The sequence below is a fragment of the Rhinoraja longicauda genome, chromosome 23 (genome assembly GCF_053455715.1).
Source record: "Rhinoraja longicauda isolate Sanriku21f chromosome 23, sRhiLon1.1, whole genome shotgun sequence".
Classification (NCBI taxonomy): Eukaryota; Metazoa; Chordata; class Chondrichthyes; order Rajiformes; family Arhynchobatidae; genus Rhinoraja; species Rhinoraja longicauda.
The window spans coordinates 30,450,207-30,469,598 of NC_135975.1; the positions used below are offsets into that span (position 1 = coordinate 30,450,207).

Below are 19,392 nucleotides of genomic sequence, written 5' to 3' on the forward strand. Positions count from 1 at the left end.
AGATTGGGTGAATGCAGAGTCTTTTGCCCAGAGTAGGAGAATCAAGAACCAGAAGACATGGGTTTAAGGTGAGAGGGAAAAGATTTAATAAGAACCTGAGGGGCATTTTTTTCACACAGAAGGTGGTGGATGTATGGAGTGAGCTGCCAGAGGAGGTAGTTGAGGCAGATACTATATATAACAATATTTAAAAGACGAAATGTGTAGGAAGGAACTTCAGATGCTGGAAAGAGAAGGAAGTAATCCCGGCATTCCCTCTCTCTCCATCCCTCCGCCACCCAAGTCACACCAGCTTCTCGTATTCACCCAACAAACTGCTAACAAAGGCCCGTTTCCTTTATCATCGTCACTTTTTTGCATATCTTTCATTCATTGTTCTTTATCTCCGTACGTCATTGTCTATATCTCTCTTTTCCCTTTCCCCTGACTAGTCTGAAGAAGGGTCTCGACCCGAAACGTCACCCATTCCTTCTCTCCAGAGATGCTGCCTGACCCGCTGAGTTACTCCAACTTTTTGTGTCTAATATTTAAAAGACATTTTAAATTAGGTCAGGTACTTGGGTAGGACAGCTTCAGAGGGGTGTGGACCAAACTCAGGCAGGTGAGAGTAGTATAGATGGGACATTTTTGGTCGGCATGGGAAAGTTACGATGAAGGGGCTGTTGATGTGCGGCATGACCCTATGAATCTAAATTGGCTGAATGATCGAGAGTCAAGAGTGACTAATTGTCCCAAAATGGAACTATGAGATTTTTATTTGTAGCAGCACAAACATAGTACTCAGTGGACACCATAATAAACAACAAAAAGAAGTTCAATAAATTTTAATAAAATAATAATAATAATAATAATAATAATAATAATAATAATAATAATAATAATAATAATAATAATAATAATAATAATAATAATAATAATAATAATAATAATAATAATAATAAAATAAAATAAATGTTATTTGTCATATGTAGGTTGGCACAGGGTCAACGGTACAATGAAATGTATTTGACAAGACAACGGGTCACCTCAGCAGTAATATTCCAAGGATAAATAAAATAAAAAATGACATTAATAAGGTAAAAAGATAATATTAAAAATAGTTAAAAAGACAATATTAAAAATAATCAAGATATACGATTTGAAAAGTGTTTATGAGTTCAGAAGCCTGATGGCCTAATGGTAGAAACTGTTCTTAAAACGATATCATGCAAAAAGAAAAACCAAGTCCCAAGTCCCCAGTGCAACAATGGTGGCATTTTGTATGGAGTTTAGTTGGAGTTCGTAGTGTGCACTAGCCTGATGGGTCTTGGGAAGAAGCTGTTCCTGAACCTGGACGTTACAGTTTTCAGACTCTTATACCTTCTCCCCGATGGTAGGAGTGAAATGAGAGCGTGGCCAGGGTGTTGTGGGTCCTTGGTGGTATTGGCTGCCTTTTTGAGGCAGGGCCTCCTACAGATGGCTTCGATGGTGGGGAGGTCAGTACTTGTGATGATGGACCAGTGTTCATCACTTTTTACACGGCTTTCAGACTCCTGCTTCAGACTTCCTCGTTAATGCCTCTTGCAACCAGGAAGGGAGTGAGCAGGAGAAGATCTGAAGGCATGGACATGGCAACGGACCGGACCTAACGGGCTCTCACTTTGATGCGCAGGGTGACGAGGAGTCCAGCCTTGGGCTCCCCATCAGTCCGTTCATGGACCGCTCCGCACCGCAGCTGGCCAAGCTGCAGGAGTCCTTCATCACCCACATTGTGGGGCCTTTGTGCAACTCCTACAACTCGGCAGGGTTGATACCGGGCCGGTGGGTGGAGGAGACCGACGGCGAGGAGGAAGATGAAGAGGAAGCAGAGACGACAGAGGAGGAAGGAGCACTGGAAACAACCACAAGTAGGTTCATTTGGCTCATCCCTTCCACTCCTTTTGTGCACTTTCTCACAATCCCTGATCTTAATTGCTCGTGAGATGGTGACGTTGACCCATCGACCGGAACCACTGCAGTCTGAGTTTAGTTTATTGTCACGTGTGCGGAGGTAGAGTGCAAACCTTTTGTCGCGTGCCGTGAGTGGCTCGATTGCAATCATGTATTGACTTTCCACCGGCCAGTACATACATGATTGCAGTCGAGCCGCACACAGTGTACAGAAGCATGATAAGGGAATACAGTGCAAGGTAAAGCCAGTAAAGTCCAATCAAAGATAGCCCGAGGATACTCAATATAGAACAGAATGGTACAGCGTAGAAAGAGACCCTTTAGCCCGCAATGTCTGTGACAAACATTACACCAAGACCGACCCACAATTCCACTCCCTTTCTTCACTCGGACAGCCATAATCTATTCCCTGGTCTTCATTGCCCTTGAAATGTTGATGTTGGCCCATCTACAATAACTGCAGTTGTTAGTATTTGAACAGCACAGCGCAGAACAGGCCCCTTTGACCCACAATGTCGCTCCCGAACACAATGCCAAGTTAAACTAATCTCTGTCTGCACGGGCTCCACATCCCTCCACACCCTGCATATTCGTGTGCCCGTCTAAAAGCATCTTAAACACCAGGGAGTACAGTGGCACAGCTGGTAGAGCTGCTGCCTCACAGCGCCAGAGATCCGGGTTCAATCCTGAACACGGGTGCTGTCTGTGCGGAGTTTGTGCGTTCCTCCCGAGACTGCCGGGGGTTTCCTCCGGGTGCTCCGGTTTCCTCCCACATCCCAAAGACGTGCGGGTTTGTGGGTCAATTGGCCCTCTGTAAAATTGTGTAGGGAGTGGATGAGAAAGTGGGATAACACAGAGCTAGTGTAAACAGGTGACCGATGGTCGGTGTGGACTCAATGGGCCGAAGGGCCTGTTTTTCCATGCTGTATTTTTCAATCAAAAACCGGTTATCGTATCTACCTCCACCATCACACCTCGGCTGTTCCAGGCACCCACCTCCATTTATGAAAAGGTACCCTCTCTGTGCTATTAGGTAGTCACAAGGAACTGCAGATACTGGTTTACAAAATAAAAACACAAAGTGCCGGAGTAACTCAGGCAGCATCTCTGGATGACATGGATAGGTGTCGTTTTGGGTCAGGACCTTTCTTCGGGCTGATTGGAGTAGAGAGGAGAAAGCTGGAAGAGAGGTGGGGGCGGGACAAAGCCTGGCGATTGATAGGTGGATACAGGTGAGGGAGGGAGGGGTGTTTAATTGACAGATGGGTGGACAAAGGCCAGAGATGAAAAGGAATTAAGAGGGTGTGAGATGAGAAGTGAAGAGGAGTGAAATATGAAGCCAGGAGGAGGGATGTGCGTGTAAGGGCATGAGGGGAGTTTGTCGCTGGAGTTTTAACTGGAGTGAGAAGCTTTAGAGAGTTTAGAGATACAGCATGGAAACAGGCCATTCAGCCCACCAAATGCACCATCTATGTCCTATGTTATCCCACTTTCCTATCCACTCCTGACCTACTGGGGGCAATTTACAGAGGGTCAGTTATCCTACAGACATCCCACGTCTTTAGGATGTGGGAGGAAACCGGAGTACCCGGAGGAAGCCCATGTGGTCACAGAAACACACACACACACACACACACACACACACACACACACACACACACACACACACACACACACACACACACACACACACACACACACACACACACACACACACACACACACACACACACACACACACACAGAAACACACACACACACACACACACACACACACACTCTGACATACATACACACACACACACTCTCACATACTCTCACACACATACACACACACACACACACAAATACTCTCACATACATACACACACACACACACACACACACAAATACACATACATACATACACACACACACACACACGCACACACACACACACACAAATACTCTCACATACATATACACACACACACACACAAATACTCACATACATACATACACACACACACACACACACACACACACACACACACACACACACACACACACACACACACACACACACACACACACACACATACACACACAGCACCCGAGGTCAGGATTGAACCAGGGTTTTCAGGCACTGTGAATCAGCAGCACCACCAGCTATGCCACCTTATTTGCGCGATTACTGGTTTATTAACGTATTGCGACCACCTCAGGCTGATCTGAGCTGCAGCTTCGAGCCTGCAAGTGATTTGCCTAATGGCCACAAATCTTTGGCACAGACTCCTATGGAGGCCGTCAATGGATATTTTTAAGGTGGAGATTGATAGATTCTTGATTAGTGCGGGTATCAGAGGGGGTTATGGGGAGAAGGCAGGAAAATAGGGTTGAGAGCGAGAGAGATAGAACAGCCACGATTGAACGGCGGAGTGGACTTGATGGGCCGAATGGCCTAATTTATGACCTCATGAAATTGTGCCGTAGCCAGGAGCGCACCTGGTGACTTTAGTGTGACCCATGGGAGTTCCAGTGATTGATCCTTGGCAAGGGACAGCCAGCCCAACACAGGTGCAGGTCCTAGCTCTGCATAGTTAATCTCCTCCCGGCTTGGTTGGCACAAAGCCGGCGCTGAAGGCCCCGAGAATGTGCAGCAGCAGAACGGCAGCGGGTCAGACGGTGAGTCACGCGATGCCTTGTTTCTCACGGGACTCCGCCTTGTCTACCCCGATGAATACCCCGACCGTTTGGGGCAATCCACACATTAAACAGTATGACGTGAAGAGAGGATTTGTTTGTATAAGAAAATAACTGCAGATGCTGGTACAAATCGAAGGTATTTATTCACAAAATGCTGGAGTAACTCAGCAGGTCAGGCAGCATCTCGGGAGAGAAGGAATGGGTGACGTTTCGGGCCGAGACCCTTCTTCAGACTGAGCTCAGACTTGTTTGTAGCTCATTCCGTCTCCATGCATAGTAAATTACAACGCTTTCTTTCATGCATGCACTAAATAACATCAATGTTACAGAACTGATGTGAACAGGTCCTATTTACCCCCGTCTGGCCCATATCCCTCTAAACCTTTCTTATCCATGTACCTGTCTAAATATCTATTACATGGTGTTATAGTGCCTGCCTCACGGCCTCCTCTGGTAGCTTGTTCCATAGACCAACCAATCTCTGTGTGGAAAACGTTGCTCCTCAAGTTCCTATTAAAACCCCCATCCTTTTCCCCCCCCAACCCCCCACATCAATCCTACCATTTACTCCCTCCACGCTCGGGGCAATTTACAGAGGCAAATTAACCTGCACGTCTTTGGGATGTGGGAGGAAACCAGAGCACCCGGAGGAAACCCGTGCGATCACAGGGAGAACGTGCAAACTCCACACAACAGACAGCACCCGAGGTCAGGATCGAACCTGGAATTCTGCTGTCGTGAGGCAGCAGTGCAGATTTCTGCATCACACGGGGATTGATCTCTGCTGGGTAAAACAACACAAAACAGCCTTTGTATTAACACAGCATCCATGGCCTTACGCAGTCTGAAGAAGGATCCCAACCCAAAGAGACAGCCATTGTCCATTCCCTCCACAGGTGCTGCCTGACCCGCTGAGTTCCTCCAGCACTTTGGTGTTTTAGACCGAGAAAGCAAGTTAGTTGTATGTTGTAGGGAGGGTGGATGGATGGGGTAAAGGGAATATCTCTGCTGGTGTGAAGCCACAGTTGTCAAGGCGATTAGCCCATTCACAAGGCTGATTAATGAGGGCCGTTCGAGAGAGGGAGTAAATTAAGGGATGTGTTAAAAAGCTGTGAAATACGGATCAGAGCTTTGCAGAGATTTGAAATCAGAATGGCGGCACGGTGACGCAGCGGTAGAGTTGCTGCCTTACAGTGCCAGAGACCCGGGTTCAATCCTGACCACAGGTGCTGTCTGTGCGGAGTTTATCCCTTCTCCCCCTGTGGGTTTTCTCCGGGTGCCCTGGTTTCCTCCCACACTCCAAAAGACTTATGGATTTGTAGGTCAATTGGCTTCGGTAAAAATTGTAAATTGTCCTTAGTGTGTAGGATAGGGCAAATGCACAGGGATCACTGGTCGACACGGACTGGGTGGGCCGAAGGGCCTGCTTCCACGCTATGTCTCTAAGCTAAACTAAACTAAAGAAGGGCAGTGCTGGGAACACTGTAGTACTAGGCAGCATCTCTGGGGAACATGGAAAGGTAATGTTTCCGGTCGGAACCCTTCTTCAGACTGAAGAGTTGTTCGAACAGATCCTCCAGCACTTTGTGCTTTTTGCGCAAGATTCCAGCATCTGCAGTTCCTTGTGTCTGCTGGGAACACTGATACCGAATGCTGTTTGTCTTACCATGGGCATAGCCTGAACTGCTGAGTATTTCCAGCATGTTACATTTCCAGGATCTGCAGTTTTGTTTTGATGAACATAATGACCAGAATATGAAGGCAGAGATTCCAAAGACATTCCAAAGAACAGGTTCCTGTTCCTGTGTCATAGAGTCATCGAGTCACACAGCATGGAAAGAAACCCTTCGGTCCAACTTGCCAATGCCGACCAGGATGCCCCATCTACACTAGTCCCACCTGCCCACGTTTGGCCCATGTCCCTCTAAACCTTCCCTATCCAATGTCCAGGTTCAAATGTCTTTTAAATGTTGTTATACTACCTGCCTCAACTACCTCCTCTGGCAGCTCGTTCCATACACCCACCACCCTCTGTGTGGAAAAGTTGCACCTCAGTTTCCTATTAAATCTTTCCCCTCTCACTTTAAGCCTGTGTCCACTTGTTCTTGATTCCCCTACCCTGGGTCAAAGGGTGCCCACATTAGATATCCCATGCACGTAGTTTAGTTTAGTTTAGAGATGTTCTGCTCATCTACCCAATCTGTTTCCCTCTGCACTATGTTCTATGTTCTGTTTCATTCTGTGACCCTACACACCACTATTATTGATGCTATCACAATGTCATAAACTTCTTATCCCAATGCATCTATTCACCCAACAGGATTTATTAATAAAGATCACAAACTGACATCGTTAATAAATTTCACATATATATCGTATGATCTAACATATCATTGTCAGGTGAATGTAAAGTAGTTACAATCAACAGACTTGTTTATTGCAAAGTTACAAGTCCATAGCTATCCTTTCATCAATATTTCAGTGTTAAATTGCCTAATGCTCCAATTTTGCACACTCTGCTGGCTCATGAGTTCCTTCCGGGATTTTATTGGGCCGGGTCAAGTTTGGTCCATAAGGTCATATCCCACGCTATTCCCACAACACTCACCACTTGATGGCCTCTCAAATCTGAGCAATTTCAGTAGTTGACAATCCATGAGCCAAAACGAACTATAAATGGAGACGAGCTCTCTGGTACGAGATGCCAAGGCCTGGATAAACTTATGGTAACACTCCAACAATAAATTGAGATAATTTAAAATATGTTTTCTTAATGGAAATTACGGAATGCTGTCTGGATTACAGGGTTTCAGCTACAAGGAAAGGTTGGATAAACTTGGATTGTTTTCCCTGGAACGTCAGAAGTTGAGGGGAGACTTGATAGAAGAATATAAAATTATGTGGCACAGATAAGGTAGACAGTCAGAATCTTTTTCCGCAGGGTGGAAATGTATAAAACTAGAGCACATAGCTATAAGGTGAGAGGGGGGAAATCTGATGGAAATATGTGAGGCATGTTTTTACACAGAGAGTGGTGGGGGCCTGGAACGCACTGCCAGAGGTGGTGGTGGAGGCAGATACGATAGTGGCGATTAAGAGGCTTTTAGATAGGCACCTGGATATGCAGGAAATAGATGGGTATGCATCATGTGCAGGCAGATGAAATCAGTTTAACTTGGTATGATAAATGTAAGAAAATAACTGCAGATGCTGGTACAAATCGAAGGTATTTATTTCACAAAATGCTGGAGTAACACAGCAGGTCAGGCAGCATCTCAGGAGAGAAGGAATAGGTGACATTTCGGGTCGAGACCCTTCTTCAGACTGAAGAAGGGTCGAGACCCGAAACGTCACCCATTCCTTCTCTCCTGAGATGCTGCCTGACCTGCTGAGTTACTCCAGCATTTTGTGAAATAAATACCTTAACTTGGTATGATGTTCGGCACAAACATTGTGGGCCGAAGGGCCCGTTCCTGTGCTGTACTGTTCTATGTTTTATGTGCTATGTACATTTGATGCAACAATAGTATTACTTAAGAAATAGACAAATGGCCTTAGTTTCACTTACAGTCATAGAACTACTGTATGTGGCACAGAAACAGGCCCTTCGGCCCAGCATGTCCACGCCCACCAAGTTGGCATGCTGGGCTAGCCCCATTTGCTTGCTGTTATCCCATAGCCCACGTACCTTCCCATCCATGCACCTGTCCAAATATCTTTTAAAAGTTAGAATTGTATCTGCACCTATAGTTTCCTCTGGCCGTTCATTCCAGATCTAGACTGCCCTCTGAGTGAAAAAGTTGCCCCTGAAGTCCCTCTTAAATTTCTTCCCTTTGTTCTAGAATCTTCTATGCTGGGTAAAAGACTGAGTGTGAGACTTACCTTTATCATGCACATTAGATATCTCATGCATGTAGTTTAGTTTAGAGATCCAGCATGGAAACAGACTCTTCGGCCTGCCGAGTCCACGTCGGCCATCGATCCCCCGTTCGCACTAGTTCTGCGTTATCCCACTTTCTCATCCACTTCCTATGCACTAGGGAACAATTTACAGAGGGTTAATTAACCTACAAACCCACACGTCTCTGGGATATAGGAGGAAACCGGAGCACCCGGAGTAAACCCACGTAGTCACGGGGACGTGTGCAGACTCCACACAGACAGCACCCGAGGTCGGCATTGAACCCGGGTCTCTGGCGCCTTGAGGCAGCGGCTCTACCCGCTGCATCACTGTTCCTCCAGCACTTTGTGTTTTGCTCAAAATTCCAGCATCTCTAGTTTCGTGTGTCTCCATCTAGCTTCCACTGTTGAATATGATTTGCCTCAGCCTTTAATTCTCTTCTACACCAGCTCCATGTAGAATTGAATTCCCCGATCTTTCAAATATATATTGGCCTCATCTTTAAACATCTGATCCAGTGATCTTGCCTCCACCAAACTTCAGGGTAGAGAATATCACAGCTTCTCCAGCCTCTGCAAGCCAAAATGTGTACACAATTCTGTTTTAAGATGGAGGCATAAGGAACTGCAGGTGTTGGTTTACAAAAGAAAACACAAAGTACTGCAGGAACACAGTGGGTCAGGTAGCATCTCTAAAAGTCATGGATAGGCAACATTTTTTTGCTTAGGATTCTTCTTCAGACTGACTGTAGTAAGGGGGAGAAAGCTGGAAGGGTGTTGAGACCGGGATAGGTGTTGAGGCAAGTGATAGGTGGGTACAGGTGAGGGGGAGAATTTTGATGATGGTTGGACAAAGGCCAGGAATGAAAAGACAAGGGCTACACAGGGGTGCAGCGGTAGAGTTGCTGCCTTACAGGGCCTAGAGACCTGGCTTCAACCCTGACTATGGGTGCTGTCTGTACGGAGTTTGTACGTTCTCCCTGTGGGCTTACTCTGGGTTTCCCGGTTTCTTCCCACAGGAGGTTTGTAGGTAAATTGATTTCTGTAAATTGTCCCTGGTGTGTAGGGTAAAACTTGTGCATGGGCAATTGTTGGTTGGCATGGTCTCGGTGGCTCAAGGGCCTGTTTCCACGCTGTATCTCTAAAACTAGCACTAAAACGCCAAACAAGAGGTAGTGAGATAAGGATAAAAGGAGAGAGGAGACATCAAATGTGAAGCCAGAGGAAAGAATGTAGTTGGAAGGGGATGGGTTAAAAGAGAATGGGAGAGCATCTCTAAAGTCTAAAGATGCTGCATGACAGCTTTTCTTCCAGGACTTGTATACATTTTCCTGAAATTAGAAGATGTTAATTGGATTGCCTGGAATAGACAGCAATAGAATCCCTTTCACTGACACACAAGTTATTGATGCATTTATACCATTTAGGAAAAAAACACAAAGCGTTGGAAGAACTCAGCAGGTCAGGCAGCATCTGTGGAGGGAGTGGACGGATGACATTTCTGGTCGGGACCCTTCTTCAGATTGATTGTAGTAGGGGGGAGGGAAGCTTGAAAAGAGAGAAAAGGGCAGGGACAAGGCCTGGCAAGTAACTCAGCGGGTCAGGCAGCATCTCTGGAGAAAAGGAATAGGTGACGTTTCGGGTCGGAAGCCATAGACCATCATCCGCAGCTCCTTCCAACACAAGTGATAGGTGAGGGTGGTGAATGCCAGATGGGTGGGTAGATGAGGTTTTCTCCCGCTTCCTACTACAATCAGTTCTGAGCAAGGGTCTTGACACAAAAGGTCGCCCATCCATGTCCTTCAGAGATGCTGCCCGACCCGCTGGGTTCCTCCAGCGCTTTGCGTGTCTATTCTTTTGTAAACCGGCATCTGTGGTTCCTTCTGTCCATGAGTCGGGTCTAATGTTGCGGATGAAACCAATCTCTCTTTGTGCTTCACCCTTTGCCAAAGGAGCAGGCCGGGAGCGGTGCGGGAAGCAGGGGAAGGTCTTGTGCCAGATCATGCAGCACCTGATGGAGAACCACGAGATGTGGAAGAAGGTCATTGAGGCGGAGCAGGAGGAGCGGAGGAAAGTGGAGCTGGAGAGCCCGGACCAGTCCTCGTTGCTGCAGAGCTCAGAGACAATCCAAGCCATCACTGAGGAGGAGGAGGAGCATAAGGAAGACAAGAGCAGTGAAGGATCGCAAGGGAAGTCTGTGCCACTCAGTTCGGTCACAACCCTAACCCAGGACACTTTAGAAGACGATAAAAATGACTGAACTGCGGCCCGACTTTGACTTTATTTTGTTCCCAGCACACTTTGACACAATACTGTAGATGTATAGGACAAGGTGCCTACAGCTGTGATGACATTATACAGAGCTGCAGCCAAGACTAAATGAACACTCTGACGGAGGAAGTCTCTGTAATGCATCACCCGCTGATTTAGACTGTAAACACACAATTGCTATCAGTACGATTACGGTGCACTTTTTCATTGACCTGTCTTGTTTAATATTGCTTGATACACACTTACGTAACAAAACAAACACGCAACAACTGTGAGTATCAAATGAATGAAGACTTACTTGTGAAGCGTAGGCTTTGCAAAAACATCGCTGTGGTGTTACATCCGCAACCTTTGCTCTAGTTTTGAGTGAAAGTTGATAGCTTTATCAGTATTCTGATACAGCCTGACGATATATATTTTTTTGTGTATATAACCTTATAGCTCACTAGCTTTGTATAGGCAAACTCTCGAAGCTATGCTGAAGTACTTGTACATTGCCAAAACCACCTTGAACAAATGTTTTAGAAAAAGTCTGGCGGCCACACGATGGGCCATTCACTTTATAAAGAGTATCTACTACACGTCAAACTCCTAGTCAAGAATTTATATCCATTTTGAATATTTTTACTGTTTATTTACATTCAATAATAATTATTTGAAGAAGACAACAGTTTATTGTAGATACAAAGAATGTTTTCTAATGGCTTTTGTAAATAGCGAGCTCTTAAACCAGTTTTTTTTGTTGTGATTTTGTAAAGATGACTATGAAAACCTCCCACTTAAAAAGACATTCTTGTGATACTGTCAAAGCTTAGTACCTTCTTATGCCACACAGTTTGTTGCCACAGATTGTGGCAGGTTGCCGGAGTTGGTTGATTTCTTTCAAAATGATGACTATTTGGATTATTTTCGCAGCAAAGTTAATTCTGAAGAAACTGTTTACCACTGAGAAGGAGAGATGATTTTGAGAAGGGAATTGGAAGATATTACCTCAGATTTAGGGAGGCCAGTTATCTGCACATTTTAGACTCTGTGTGGGTTTGTGGTGGTAAGGATTGCAGTGCATATTTCCTCATGCAGTTTAACTCGATACATGATTGATATATTAAATAGTCTACCGGATATCGTCAATCTAACTGCACCTTCATAAGGTCATCAGTTCTAGGAATAGAATTAGGCCATTCGGCCCATCAAGTCTACACCATTCAATCATGGTTGATCTATCTTTCCCTCTCAACCCCATTCTCCTGCCTTCTCCCCATCACCCCTGATATCCTAATTAATCAAGATTCTGTCAATCTCCGCCCGAAAAATATCCATTGACGGCCTCCACAACCGTCTGTGGCAATGAATTCCACAGGTTCACCACCCTCTGACGAAAGAAATTCCTCCCCTTCTCCGATCTCATGGTACGTCCTTTTATTCTGAGGCTGTGGCCTCTGGTCCGAGACTCTCCCACTGGTGGAAACATCCTCTCCTCATTCACTCTATCCAGATCTCTCACTATTCGACCTTGGGTCAGTGGATAGGTGAGAACAGTGTTTAATTCCAAACAACAGCAGCGCAGAACCCTAAGAAATAGATCGCTAGACCTGAATTTGAATCTCATCATAAGGGATTAAGGGAGAAATTCAGTCAATTAAATAGCTTCGAAATGAGATGTTAATATCGGTAATGGGGGCAGTAGATTTTCCCATTCCTTAATTTATTTTTAAGAAGGAAATCTGCCGTCCTTTTATGACCTGGCTACTTCCAACTCTAAATTGTAACATAGATTTGGGTGTATTATGGTCACGTGTGGCTCAGCGGTAGAGTTGCTGCCTTACAGCGCTTGCAGCGCCAGAGACTGAGGTTTGATCCCGACCACGGGTGCTGACTGTACCAAGTCTGTACGTTCTCCCCGTGACCGCGTGGGTTTTCTCCGAGATCTTAATTTTCCTCCCACACTCCAAAGATGTACAGATTTGTAGGTTATTTGGCTTGGAATAAGTGTAAATTGTCCCTAGTATGTGTAGGATAGTGTTAATTTGTGGGGATTGCTGGTCGGCACAGACTCGGTGGGCCGAAGGGCCTGTTTCAACGCTATACTAAACTAAACGTGTACCGAGGTACAGAGAAAAGCTTTGATTTGCCTGCTATCTACACAGATCAGATATACCACATGTGTAGGAAGGAACTGCAGATGCTGGCTTACACTGTAGATAGACACAAAATGCTGGAGTAACTCAGCAGGTCAGGCAGCATCTCTGGAGAGAAGGAATGGGTGACGTTTCGGGTCGAGACTCTTCCTCAGACCATGCATAGATACAACCAGTACAAACTCAAATACAATAGTTAGAGCATAGGGGAGGTTTTATATAAACCACAGTTCTCAGCATTGTAACACATCGGTTCATTAGCACATTATGGGGTTGGACTATGTGGAGTACCCCAGCAAGCAGTCAGAAATGAGTTTTTGTTAAAAGCCTCTCTTAAAAAAAAAAACATTAATTGATGATTTTTTTTTTGTTTTAATTTGGGGTCAAAAATATTTTAAATGTGAAGGGTGAATGGATCTAAAGTGAACCTTATCTTCTCCACCTGCCCTCACCTTGACCAAACTGAAAAGGGTTGAGGTCAATTGCAATGGAAGATTGAATAGAAGTATGGATTAGCCGAGATCCACTTTAATGATAGGAAAGGTTCAAGGGACTAAATGATCTCCTAATCCTTCGTAGCTGAGCCACAATATATTATATTCTGAGATAATCTTGTGGGGATTCAAGTTTATAAGTAAAGTTAGCAATGATTCTCATTTCATGTCACAATGCATCCACTTCGGATTCTGGTACAATTTTATCAGCGTTCTCCACTCAAGTCATAGAGTCACAAAGTCATACAACACGGAAACAGGCCCTTCAGCCCAACAGGCCCATGCTGACCCCTATGCCTCATCTACGCTTGTCCCACCTGCTCGTGTATGGCCCATGTCCCTCCAAACCTTTCCTATACATGTACCTGCACAAATGCCTTTTAAATGCTGTTATGATATCTGCATGATTAAAACGTGTGAATTGGTTTTCCATATAGATTCCAGGACACTTTCATGCTGGTAACTCCAGAGTGGAAACACGCAGAAGGTACAAGGAAATTGCACCTATAATGTTCCGTGTTTTACAAGCAGCAGTGGTGCAGCGGGTAGAGCTGCTGCCTCACAGCGCCAGAGCCCCAGCTGATCTCGGCTGCTATCTGTGTGTGACGTTTGCATGTTCTCCCTGTGACTGCGTGAGTTCCCTCCGGGTGCTCCATTTCCTCCCACATTCTAAAGACGTGTGGGTTTGTAGGTTAATTGGCTTTGGTAAATTGTCCCTGGTGTGTAGGATGGAGACAGTGAATGGGTGATTGTTGGTCGGCGTGGATTCGGTGGGCCAAGGGGCCTGTTTCCATGCTGCGTCTGTAAACTAAACTAAAAAAATGAACAAGGGGAAATTCTTCTTGACTTGCTTGATGGCCCAACTTTGCCCAGGATGATAAAAGGGAAGTAAATTTCTACAGTCAATCGCATTATAGCTGATATGCTATGCACGGTACCTGTCTACTCCAAAGGCCAGTAGGGGACAAACTTGGAATGCAGGTTAAACCACTACACTCCCAGTTTCCTGACCCTCCTGACAAGATTATTAAGGGGTTGGACACGTTAGAGGCAGGAAACATGTTCCCAATGTTGGGGGAGTCCAGAACAAGGGGCCACAGTTTAAGAATAAGGGGTAGGCCATTTAGAACTGAGATGAGGAAAAACTTTTTCAGTCAGAGAGTTGTGAATCTGTGGAATTCTCTGCCTCAGAAGGCAGTGGAGGCCAATTCTCTGAATGCATTCAAGAGAGAGCTAGATAGAGCTCTTAAGGATAGCGGAGTCAGGGGGTATGGGGAGAAGGCAGGAACGGGGTACTGATTGAGAATGATCAGCCATGATCACATTGAAGGGCCAAATGGCCTCCTCCTGCACCTATTGTCTATTGTCACTCCATTACAAATGGCTGCTGCTTGCCGTATCTTATACAACTCCTTCAAATCATCGCATTCTGAATAATTCGGGCAGCACAGTGGCACTGGGGGTGGAGCCGCTGCCTCATAGCACCGGAGACTCGGGTTCGATCCTGACCTCAGGTGCTGTCTGTGTGAGGGGTTTGCACGTTCTCCCTGTGATCGTGTGGGTTTCCTTCAGGTGCTCCAGTTTCCTCCCACATCCCAAAGACATGCGGGCTTACAAATTATTTGGCCTTCTGTAAATTGCCCCGAGTGTGTAGTAAGTGGATGAGAAAGAGGGATAACATAGAACTAGTGTGAACGGGTGATTGATGGTCGGCATGGGCTCGGTGGGCCGAAGGGCCTCTTTCATTGCTGTATCTATGAACTAAAATGAAACTAATTTCTAATGTGGGCACTTCAGGTTAGCTCAGTTTTTCTGTCATATCACTCAGTCAAGTTTCACACATTTTATTTTGTTATTGTGCGGTTAAAAAAGAGAAATAGGAGACAATAATCAATGAGCACAGGATCCATGTTCATTTAAAGACACAAAGTGCTGGAGTCACACAGTGGGTCAGGCAGCAGCATCTCTGGAGAACATGGATAGGCGACCTTTCAGGTCGGCCGCTTCTTCGATCTGAAGAAGGATCCCAACCAGAAACATCATCTGTCCATGTTCCCCAGAGATGATGCCTGACCCACTGAGTTACTCCAGCACTTTGTGTCTGTTTTAAACCAGCATCTGCAGTTCCTTGTGGTCTCCCCGACCTTCATGGACTGCAGAAAGATTGAAGATAGAACATTCTTCTATGATTGTAGGTCATAGACGATCTTTAGAACAGGCCCCTTGGATGACAGTGTCTGTGATGAACTGATGCTAAGTTAAACTAATCTTCTCCGCCTGCGTGTGATCCATATCCCTCCATTCCCTGCAAATCCACGCGTCTATCTAAAAGCTTCTTAAATGTCCATATTGTACCTGCCTCCACCACCACCCCTGGCAACACCTTCCAGGAACCCACCACTCTGCCCTGTACATCTGCATCAAACCTTGTCCCTCTCATCTTGAAGCAGTGCCTTCTAGTCCTTGACATGCCCACCCTGGCAAAAAGGTTCTGACTGTCTACCCTATCGATGCCTCTCATTATTTTATACTCATCAGGATTAACAATTGATTAACATGTAGAATTAAAACTTAAAGTTTATTTGGTTGCAACCCCTCGCTAATAATACTTCACTCTCACTTAACTTCTAATGTTTTATTTACCAAACAAAACTATAAAATAAACGACAATGTTTTGCATCAGCTCGGATTTCTTTCGATGCATTTAGACAGCGATTTGACAATAGCTCATATCACTTAGATGCTCATAGCCAATGCCCTGACCCGTGAAGACAAGCATACCATACGCCTTCTTAACCACTCTATCTATTTGTGTTGCCACTTTCTGGGAGCTCTGGACTTGGACCCCAAGATCCCTCTGCACGCCAATGCTGTCAACGGTCTTGCCATTAATTGTATATTTTCTCCTTATGTTCAAACTTCCAAAGTGCAACACCTCACACTTTCATTAAGAGGAGGAAGCAAAAAACAAGTTATTTGTAGTTGCAGAGAAAGTGGGGGAAGATGTAACCAGGGTCAAAGGGAATATCTCTTATATGGTGGTTTGATTGAAGGAAGCCGTGTGAAAACAGGCCATTCGGCCCACCAAGTCCAACCAGCCATCGACCAACTGTTCACACTAGTTCATCCACTCCCCACACTCTTGGGACAAAGTACCGAAGGCGATTAAAGCCACAAACCCGCACGTCTTTGGGATGTGGGAGGAAACCGGAGCACCCTGAGGAAACCCACGCGGTCGCAGGGAGAACACCCGTGCAAACTCCACACAGACAGACAGCACCCAAGGCCAGGATTGAACCCGGTTCTCTGACACTGTGAGGCAGCAGGTCTACCCGCTGCGCTACAGTGGTGCCACCTTGCTCGAACGAATTAGAAATGATAATCTTTCTTTGTCAATGTTAGGCATTAATGATGTCAAGGCCCTGGGATATGTCCAGCAAGTAAGGAAGGAGGGAAACTCAGCCCGTACTACAGATGAATGAGTTACAGCGGAAACAAACAGGGAGAGCAAGTTACCTCACGATGCAAAATGCAATATTGAGTCCTAAAAAGGCTGCATCATAACTTTCGTAACATCCACAACAAACAAGATAACAATACCCAACTTTAATTACAGGCAGGCTGGAGTTATAAAAGTGAATATCATTTTCTTAATCAGAGGCTGTTGGTGTTGTCAGATGGATACCTATTCTGCATGAAAACAAAATGTAAAAAGAATTCAGATTATCAACACTACTCAGGGCAAAGAAAGGGACAAATTATTTAACAATCAAAATGTATTATATAAACCTTTAAAAAAAAAGATCGTTTTATTGACCTGTTTTCCAATGTAAATTAACACTCTTGATAAAATTACTTAATTTTATTCACGCGGCGTCTCATCGTGATTAGTTTTTTAAAATCCGCCTTTTGGGATTCATATTTTTTATCTCAGTGAGTATAATTTGTGTTTATCTCTTTAAGGCAGGCACTGGTGAGTACCGGCCAATTGTAAATGGCCTGCTTTCAAAAGTGCCCGTAACTTTGTTGCAAAACTGAGCAAAACAAGTGAATTGGAATTGTGGGGGACTGTGTTACAATGCGATCGATAGGATATGCTCTCTGGGAGAATCGGGCGACCGGTGAGTCAGTTTTGAGTTGCGTTTTGGACGGTGTTTCGAGCAAAGAGGCGCGCAAGCAGTAACACGATGGTCAAATCCTCCCACGTTTCCACAAGCTGGAGCTTCACGTGCAGTGAACCAATGCAAAAGTATTTTTTGTTACGCCGATGAAACACAGCACAAGACAATATAACTGAAGTGCACCTAACTCTATTAGCTGAAGGTCAGAGTATTTCAAAGCCCAGATGGAATGAACAACTGGCATAGTTTTATATCGCCACGGTGCCAGGCCATCTTGCAGTCAACTGACCAGCGGAACTGTGACTAGCACTTTAAGGGTTGAAAAGGTTCACCTTACAAGGAGTAACCAACTACCTATCAGGTGAAAAGACACTGGAACGAACCGCAGAGTATATTTTAACTATATAATAAGATGTTTTAAGGACAATAGTGTTCCGTACATTCCAGTCCTTTTTAAAAAAGATGATTTCAATGTAAAAAGATTCACTCCAAGATATAATGCACAGTATTTATATTCACTAAGGCTTTCTACTTTATATAAACTGTTTGTTAGAGGATTCAAGTACGACAAACGTAGGTAAGTTATAATTGGCTGTAGATGTACATTTATTAGGGGCATTAAACTAATTAGCAGCACATTCGACCATCAGTTGGTCATTCTGTTTCCTTCACATGTGTTTGAGATGTTGTGATTTTTTTTTAAAGAAAAACTTTGCACCATCCCATCAATATGTAAATTCAACTTTGTTCTTTTGTACAATGTAGTTTCCGTGATGGTACCGTCGTTAAGATTGAAAATGCTACTGTATTTACACATCAGTTTTGTTAATTTTGAAGAGCACTAGAATGGAATCCCAAGTATAAATTAAACAACACATCAAACTCTGCCTGATAATCTTTACATATTTGAAATTTTGTGCCTTGGTAACTTTGGGTATGTTCAATGTTATAATTTGGTTGGAAAATTCATCAACTTGTATTTGTCCTTTTAATTAGTTGATTTACCAGATATCTTTTCTATAAAAAGGTCATAGGTCATAAGTGGCAGGAGCAGAAAGAGGCCATTCGGCCCATCAAGTCTACTCCGCCATTCAATCGTGGCTGATTTATCTCTCCCTGCTAACCCCATTCTCCCACCTTCTCTCCTTAACCCCTAACACCCGTCCTAATCAAGGGACATCAAAGCTTTGAGGAATGTATAATGTCACTTCCCCTTGCCCATCAATGTAAATGCAATTAAAGATTTGTCTTAGGGGTGATGTTACTGAAAGGTAACCACAAGCAGACTTGTTTTTTTATTGACAATAACCTAGTGGGCAAATGTTTTAATGGAGGATCACGCCTGTCACTGTTCTGGGCCTCTGTAGTATTGAGCTCTTCACAGAAAGGTGAGGCATCAATTGAGAGAGCCTGCTCAATATTGTTTAGTTAGGGCGGCACAGTGGTGCAGCTGGTAGAGTTACTGCCGCACGGCGCCAGAGACCCAGGTTCAATCATGACCCCGGGTGCTGTCAATGTCTGTGTGTGGAGTTTGCACATTCTCCCTGTGACCACGTGGGTTTCCTAAGGGTGCTCCGGTTTCCTTCCACATCCCAAAGACGTGCGGGTTTGTAGGATGAGTGGCCTTCTGTATATTTGCCAGGAGAGCGTAGAAATTTGGTCCAACTTGGAGCTAGTTTGAACAGGTGATCGATGGTCCATGTGGGCTCGGTGGGCCGAAGGGCCCTGTGTCTTTCAATCGATTCAATCAAAAGCTATATGAAACAAAGTGTGGCGTATAAAGAGAGGGAGAGTTGAATTCACATGTTGTTGACGTTGCTTGAAATAATAACGTCATCTTTAAGATAACACCAA

General features: G+C 44.8%; 1 protein-coding gene across 3 annotated transcripts in view; it reads left to right on the forward strand.

Moving 5' to 3' along the window:
• pde3a (phosphodiesterase 3A, cGMP-inhibited) overlaps positions 1-14,064 on the forward strand; it is a 384,185-nt gene extending 370,121 nt beyond the window's left edge. For 2 of the 3 annotated variants that reach the window (XM_078419978.1, XM_078419980.1), the window contains 2 exons: positions 1,652-1,886; positions 10,467-14,064. In XM_078419978.1, the coding sequence (XP_078276104.1) occupies positions 1,652-1,886; positions 10,467-10,774 (543 nt within the window). In that variant the 3' untranslated portion in view covers positions 10,775-14,064. The remainder of the gene's footprint in view (positions 1-1,651; positions 1,887-10,466) is intronic. The other variant, XM_078419979.1, reaches the window with a different exon arrangement.
• The last annotated feature ends 5,328 nt before the right edge of the window (positions 14,065-19,392 follow it).